Source organism: Limulus polyphemus, unplaced genomic scaffold (assembly GCF_000517525.1).
Source record: "Limulus polyphemus unplaced genomic scaffold, Limulus_polyphemus-2.1.2 Scaffold2417, whole genome shotgun sequence".
In the NCBI taxonomy this organism is placed as follows: Eukaryota; Metazoa; Arthropoda; class Merostomata; order Xiphosura; family Limulidae; genus Limulus; species Limulus polyphemus.
Genome location: NW_013668027.1, coordinates 48,792 through 57,649, shown reverse-complemented (window position 1 = coordinate 57,649; position 8,858 = coordinate 48,792). Strand labels below are relative to the sequence as shown.

General features: G+C 31.5%; 1 protein-coding gene across 1 annotated transcript in view; it reads right to left on the bottom strand.

The window, feature by feature from the left end:
- LOC106466901 (vacuolar protein sorting-associated protein 18 homolog) overlaps window positions 1–8,858 on the bottom strand; it is a 172,377-nt gene that overhangs the window by 119,160 nt on the left and 44,359 nt on the right. Inside the window, exon 5 of the mRNA XM_013927208.2 lies at window positions 6,658–6,839. Within this exon, the coding sequence (XP_013782662.2) occupies window positions 6,658–6,839 (182 nt within the window). The remainder of the gene's footprint in view (window positions 1–6,657; window positions 6,840–8,858) is intronic.

Sequence of the window (8,858 nt, the reverse complement as noted above, 5' to 3'; positions counted from 1 at the left end):
TTGTCTATCTTTACACGTGTGGAGACTGTAAAGCCTCCTATATTGGCAAAACCAAATGCCATTTAAAAGTCAGAGCCTATGAACATATGGGAATTTTCATCAAAATGACAAAAAAAATTGAGTAACCCATGTTTCCTTTATACGCCAACATAGTGAAGAAACAGGACATCAAACTATGCTATCTAATTTTTCTATCCTGTGCAAGTCTAATACTGACCTGGAATTATTGATCAAAGAAACTCTCCACATCAAACAGCACTCTCCAACACTGAACAACATGCAGTCTTCATTTAAATTATAAATTTTTTAATATGTTCGTATTACTGATTTTACTTTTTTTTGTTGTGTTTTTCTTGCTATAGAGTCTCCCCATGATTACTGTTTTGTGTTTTATTTGTTTAATTATCATTATATTTAGCAATTGTACTTTAACAATGTCCAAAAACTTAAGTAAATTAATTTTATTTTTGCTTTAGATACTGACGATGGAATCTGATAGAATTCCAAAACATTTATCTATGTCCCCTTTTTGTTAATAAACAATATTGTATATCATAAGTATCGTAATCTTGTTTATCATCAAACATCGTTTTCCTTCAAACACATTGATTGCTAATATTTTTATTATTTAATTGTATACAGCTGAATGCAGATTACTGCATATTTTAAAAACAAACAAAATGGTGATGTATAATTGTCTCAACTTCAGTAATTCATCAAAGAGTAAATGTTTATATTATCTCAAAAAAAGTGTGGAAAAAAGTTTTTGCCATTTATTTTGGCCAACTAAAGTTTTATATATATATGCATGAGGATAATCACTTTATGCGTTCAATGATGAAGCCAGACCTCGATAAATATTTTCAGATCTAGGAGCCAGCCCAAAACTTAGAGCCAGGTCCGATATAGAAAAATTATGGAATATATTTCGATTCAGTTGTGTGGTTATGATATGAGACATACAGTTTTACACTAACAAACAAAGAGTTCATTATTAAACATATATTAAAGTTAAACTTCAATATGTGCAATTATTAAAATTGTAGACTAAATCACTATAACTTAGGTGGATTCTTGCAATGGATGAAAGTAAAATAAAAATAATCACTGCGATATCGATACACCAGTCAATTTGTTTCAGAGTAGGTCTGGTCTACTCATCACTACAACACTGCGCAATGATAAGTAAAGGCCTTTTGGTGTGCCTAACCTAACTTCACTACTGTTTGTACTGGGAAATGGGGGCTATATTTATTTACTTTCACAGCAACAAGTGCATGTTTGATTGAACTACTCACTTGAAATAACTGCCTATAGTCCCATCTGAGTCTAAACACACACACACTGATTAGTTGATTCAAAAGAAAGAAGAAAAATAAAATGGCACAAAATTATTAATGTGTTGTGCAACTACAGTGCTTCATCTCTCAAAAAACATGAAGAAGTGCTGAATCTGCCATTAAAATCCTAGAAACAAAGTTCGATTTTGGACTCAAAGAATGCAAAAATATTTCCAGACTTACAGAATTATTCTATATGAAATTTTTAGGTGCCATAGAGACTTGGTTGAGGTCTGGATTAATCAATTAAGAAATACCACTAATTGATTAATCAACTGTCTCATTAGTCAATTAGTAAAATATTCCCTCTATAGCCTGTACAACCAACAACAACAAACAAAAAAAGGATATGTACTACCATCTTAACTTTCCAACAACTGTTTTCTTTTAATATTGTATTCATTTACATATTTTCTTTTACATTAATTTGTTTTCCAAGTCATTTTCAAATTACCATTAGTTTCATATGATACACTTCTTTTGAAGGTTGCCACTTTGGCATTTGCAAAAACAATTTTTTTGTCAGAAAAAATGTTATCCCACAAGTTTTATGGACAATTCCTACTTGGTAGATTAATCACTAATGTTAACTGAACTTCGCCATGTGATAACTGTTGTTCATTTTTTTAAATATGCAACAATCCCATACTGATCTTCTGTAAATCAAAGAAACTGATAATTAAATAATGGAAACATGTTTTACTGTCATGATAAGGGTAGTAATGTTTTTATTTGAAACATGTCACAATACTATTACAAACAGTTAGACAATTTATTTATGTATGTTGTTTGAATAAGATAAACATAAAATCAACATTCAATAAAGACTTGAGCAATTCTCAATCATGTGACTTCTTTGCCTCGTAATGTATATATATTTATGTGTCTAGGTAAACTACTTAAACCATATTTGAGAATTTTGTAGTTTATTAATTTTTCTTCTTATTTGACACAAATAAATCAACTGATTTCATAAAAACACAGTTCAGTTATTTATATTATGCTATGTTGTACTTATTGTTCAGAACTCCACTGAACAGGCAAATTTTGTCATTTTTCAGCCTGTTATTTTGGAGGTGATTTGTGAATATGGATGAAATAATAAAATAACTACACATGGTCAGTCTAGAACACAGGATTGTCACCTTTTCTGAGAGGTATGATAACGGGTTCCAAAGCTGTTGGCATGCCACAGTGGTTCACATTCACTGTATCACACAGTCCCATGTCCTGATTAGATAGTTCCTCAGCCAATGAAATACTAGTGTAATAACTGTCTACATACAGTTCATGACCTTTGTTAATGTATGATACCATAATATTCCTAACAAACCTATGGGTGACTGAAACATCATTACTATCCTCAATTGCAACATTTCTATTTTTACCTGCATAAAGTGACCATTCAAGAACATATCCACATTTTGACTCAGATAATACAAAAGCTCTGAATTCCCCCTTTATCCAGTTCCTTGGGGTTTTACTATTTCAAGAATCTTTGACCTTTGAGTGACTGTCATTTCACCTAATGCAAACTCCTGTTTTGGACCAAATGATTGCGTAAATTTGTGAATTATCATGTCAATCAGTGGATGCACCTCGAATAACATGTCATGACAAGAAACACCTTCGACAGTTTGATCTTTATTGTTTGCAAAGTGAAAGAAGCTTAAGATCAATTCAGGTCTATCCCTAGTAAGGACACAACTGAAACCAGGAATGGCTGTTAGTCAAAATGTGTTTTAGTATCTCTATCTCAGGTTTATCAACTAAGCTTATTACAAGGTGCAGAGCAAAAAATGCTTCCACCTCTTGACAGTTCACAGGTACCCATTTGCAAAATCGTGAATATGGTTTCAAATCATCACCTTTCCTTTGTAAAAACTGATCAACATAGCAATTTGTTTTTGTTACAATGTGATCAAACATTAGCAAGGGGTGATTGCAAAAAAGTTAATAGGGTATGCGTCATTTAGATATTGGTTGTCCCTGTACCCTTGATGCCATGAATAAGTCAACCATGTTCATGTGCAAATTGTTGAGCTCTACCAGGCCTATCCCTGGGAAGATGTGTGTGTGTAATGGTACACTCACCTGTACTAGCAATGGCAACAGGTATATTGTTGTTACATCCTGCACTGTGTCCACGAGATCTTCCTTGAATTCTACATTGAAATTTTACCATTTTAGAAATGGGAACCTTGTAATTACTGTAACATCTTCACTTGCCCCCATGGGTCTAGCTTTGACATTACTACTATAACTATCCACACCAGTGTCAGTCATACCACACTCAAAATTGTCAGATAAATCAGGTTCAAAGCCAGAATCATGATCAGTTTGTACTAGTTCAATTGTGACTTCATGTGTGAAAACAGTGAAGTGATTTGATGCCATTTTGAGAATATTTTCTCATAAAAATAAACAATTTTCAACTACAAATATTAGCCATTTTTAGAATAACAACATATACCATGTTGGATACAAATCAGTGGCTGAGATCATTACTGTGCAGCTTAGGCCTTGTCTATTGGTTTTGTGCACTCAATTCATATTTCTAGCAGGTAATTCAAACCACAATGTGGACGTCATTCAGTAACAGGAGTACTTAAATGATTAACTGTATAAGTTATTTGATGTCTTTTCATTTAAATCAATTTCTGTAGCTTTAAAACAGGTATTTTTTTAACACATATATACTTTCACAATTCACAGTGAAAGGAACCTTTACAGAAACTATAAAAGACAAAAACTCTTAAACCTATATAGTTATTATATTAATACATGGTAAGCTAATTCTTGTTCTATCCAGTCATAGTTAATATATTCTAATGTGGTGATAGGTTCTTAGCAAAAATAAAGTTATTCTTTGTGATTGGTAGAAAAATAAAAAAATAAGAAATTGACAAGTAGGTTGTTTTGTTTACAGGCAAAACTATTTCCAGCTGTGCAGAAGTGAAAATATTAACTTTTTTCTTCATCAATTACACTAAATAAGTGTCAGAACATGACAAAATATTGATTCTAAAATATTTTTGTGCTGAAGTTGTTTAAGTACTTAGAATTAAGAAATAAAATTCTTTAAAAATTTGTGGCAAAAATATATATAAAAACTAGAGGAAATTCTGTCTTCAGGTATAATAATTTATGAGTAAGATATTTTGTTCATCCTGAACTGTTGTACATGAAAATATATAAAATACATGTAAAGTAGTACAAAACCTGTAACAAAATAAAAATAATATGATTAATAACCTTCCACTGGTTTCTCCCTATAAACTTCCATAAAACTATCAAATTTTTGTTCATGAAATAAAACATATTACTTGATGACATCTTTAAACAACAAATGGTCATATAAAAATATCAACAAGAAAATATTAAAAAAAACGACTAGTTTCTGCTATAGGCCTACATAATGCGCAAGTTAGTTGAATACTTCTTTGAAATAAAATTATTTTTCAAAATTTGTGCAAAAATCAATAAAGAAATGTCAAAGCTCACTAGATATGACTAATAAGTGTTTCAAGTTGAAAGCTTATCTCTATTTCTAGTGATGTGGTTAATGTGACAATAAATACAGTTAAGACAAATATTTTAAATTTTGTTATTAAAATTAAATAGTTATAATTATATTTAGAAAAAAAGTATAAAGTCTGCACCTTAAATTCATATTTTAGAACTCATAAACAGGATGCACATTTCCAATTATTTTTAAGTTGGCACCTACTTTTGCTTATTTTGGACATCAACAATACGTTTGTTTGTTTTGAATTTTGCGCAAAGCTACACGGGGGGTGGGGGGGGGCTTCTGCACTAGCCATCCCTAATTTAGCAATGCAAAACTAGAGGGAAGGCAGCTGGTCATCACCACCCTTCGCCAACTCTTGGGCTACTCTTTTGCCAATGGATAGTGGGATTAAACATCACATTATAATGCCCCTTGGCTGTAAGAGCGAGAATGTTTGGTAGAACGGGGATTCAAACCTGCAACCCTCAGATTGCAAGTCGAGCACCCTAACCGCCTGGCCATGCTAGGCCCATCAACAATAAGAAACCAGCATTTTTGTGAGCATTATAGCTTCCCAACAATGAAAAATTGATTATGTATCAAGTATAGGTTATAAGAGCTGCAGGTGTCCTAAGCAATACTAACTTTGATGAAAAAACATCACTAAAGCCTACAGTACACACGTTGTTAGAGTCCAAAAAAAGGCCAAATTTAATTGACATTCATATTGTTGTATTCATTTAGAAATAATCAGCTACTGGCTGAGACCATAACCAGATTGCCATATACTCCAACTGTATTGACTTTAAAAAACTTAAGAAAAAATGAAATGTTTTACAATAATTAACAGACCAATCAAATAAAAATGTCTAATGTTTTCTTTCTAATACCAATAGATATTTTTCATTAATTTCTGTAAGAAGAAAAAAATTGGCATTGACTCACCTATATTAAATAATGCAGTTACTAATGTCTGAAAAAAATAGGTGGAAGGGTTGAGGTGGGGATTCTGACCCTCTAGGACTCTTCCCTAAATCCATGCCTGTTTATACAATGCTAAATAACATAGTTATTAATTTCTGAACCCCTCCACTAGCTCAGCTCTTGCTTATAAAACATTAAAGAATACAGTTATCAATTTTTGGAACAAATATGGATACAGGAGTCTGTACCCCTGAGGCCCCTCCTTATACAGCTGCACCCACTTATACAACATTAAAGAATACAATTATGCAGTTCTAAGTTTTTTCCCTCTAATCAGCAGTTCAAAATTAGTGACAATGGCAAATAGCATTTGTAGCTTTGCAAAAACAAAGACAGAAATAGTAAATTCATTGACAATGGGAATCATTACCAAACCTTGAAATCACAAAGTGTCCCCCCCACTTCCACCCGCTCCTTATGTATGCTAGCGCTTAACAACAAAATAAACATAATGACAATATTTCAATTACTTGGATATATGGAATAATTAAAAGCCCTAATTTTGAATAGTTGATCATTTTCATGGCATTAATTGATTGATCATAATTTTGGTTAATTGATTAGTTCATGGGATACTAATCAATGTAATCATTGTTCATAAGTAATAGATTAAATCACCCAGCTCTAGTGCGTAAGTGTGAATAAAAGTGTGAATGTGCAATAGTTTAAAAAGATACAATATACAAGCAATCTACTCAATAAACCTCATTACAATTCTAGCAAGATATATGAGAAAAGATGAATTAGTATTAGAACAATTGAATACCTTCCATTATTTACATACAAGTTCAATTTAAAGTGATACAAAATAATGTTACAAACCTTCATCTTACTTGCTTGCTGAACTTTACGTGATCCTTTCCATAAGTAAAAATTGTCAAATGGTCCCTGAGTGTCAGTACTCACAAAACTGACTAGCAAGTGTTTTCCACTTAAATCCAAAAACATTTGATGAATACGAACAGAAGAATTTTTTTCTCCCAGACTTCTCAACAATTCAATTTCTAGTAAAGTTAAAAAAAGTTGAAAATCACATCTTGGTAATTAAATTTTGGACAAATAACTCCTCAGTCTGACACAATTCTCTTACCATAAAGTTTTCAAAGATTAGTGATTTTTTTAAAGATATAAACATACACCAAAATAAAGCAATAAACATTTTCCATGATTTTAGACTACATCCTTCACTTTCTCTGAACAAAAGCAGTTCTATCATTTACAAATTAAAACATGCAAATAGCATATCAAATACAAGATATTTGTGTTACTTTGTACACTAATTGAAAATCCATATTTACCAGTGTTTAAAGTACACACTATAAGCCACATCCTAAATGCATCTCACTTACTAATCACCATACAACTTTTTTATTAACCTAAGGAAAGGACTGTTGAATTAAAATCTTATCCCTCAAATTATCAATTTGGTACAACTTGTCTTTACTTACAGATATACAGATATTGCTCCATACTGAATAATTTACAAAAAAAAGGTGAACGAACTCACTGATTTTCTATACAAAAGACATACTGAACTCGAGCAGTAATTGGTGGAATAAACTGCAATATTGATTGCATTCTTCTATATTTTCTTTTGTGACTCGTATGGCATTAGAGACCTTATAACATAAAAAAATATGGACCCACAAATAATTTGTGTATAAATATTAGAGAAAAAGGTTTTTATATTGGCCCAACTGGTAATTCTAGAATTAAACAGGATCTAAAAAATGAAAAAGATTTCACAAGATATTTAAAATAAGTACTACTTTTAGGCTATTTTCAATAATTCCTGAAAACGTTTTGAACCATATCTCACACTTAAGAAATTTCTTGCAATTTGTCTCAACTATATTTCTTAAGTAAGAATTGTTCTGGTCACTTGGTGATGAAGCACTCAGAAGAAATAATAACTGAAAATTTTACATTTGCAGACCTAAAACTTTTATAACTGGGTTTATAATTATTTCATACACAGACCTATACTGTTACTAAAAGGGAATCTTACTACGGTTAAGAAAAATTAAAATTTCTATTTTTAATACTTTAAGATGTCTTGGACTATAGTGTGCTACAGAACTAATATTACAGGTTTTACACAAAAGAATACCCATGTTAATGCAAGTTCTTCAGGGTTGATGCAGCATGTATACCTGAATGAACATTGTACTGTTAGGTGAATGCTTGAAATAAGAAGTGTGTGTCTGACCTAAGTCTACACTGAAGATTTCTTAACATATTTGTATGTTTAAACACTGAATGAGTTAGCCATAATTTTGAAACAATCCCAAGTGGTATGCTTAACAAAACATACTTAACAATGTTCTTCTTTATCCAAGATTTAAAATTATGTTTTTAGATTTTCAATACATACATACAATGTACCGTATTGGCTCGTTTGTAGAGCAATTTTGAATATAATGTGACCCTCATTTTCAGAAACAATGGGAAAGAAAAAAACCGAGTGCCATAAAGTCCTTTTTTTAGGTCCATGAAATGCCTTTCTTGTAGAATGTACATTAAAGAGTTCAGTCTTTTGTTTCCACCAATGCCTCAAATTATTTTCAGTTGCTACAAATTTTCTAGCAGCGGTACAATTGTTCATTTTTTCTTCCTCATGTACCACCATAATTTTAAGATTTGCATCATTACTCCACTGTAATCCTTTGTTTATTTGACACTTTCTTGTTCACTGTCTTTCAATGCACAAGGGTCAATCATTAAAATGAGTCATAGACAACAATTATTATAAAATTTAAAACAGCACAGTCAAAGCAATAATGCTCCAGCAAAATTAATACTATGACCATACATAGTAATTAATACTATACAGGTGGATTAATTGCAAGAATTAGCAATGACCTTGAGCAAACATCTGGCACACGTGCATAGACAGATACTATTTGGACATTCAGGAATGCAACAGGCTAGAGTAGGAGGAGGGGCCTGTGGTCGACTGCAATTATAAGGCGATTATGAATTTTAAAGCCTAATTATTAATCAGAAAAATATTGCCTTATAAT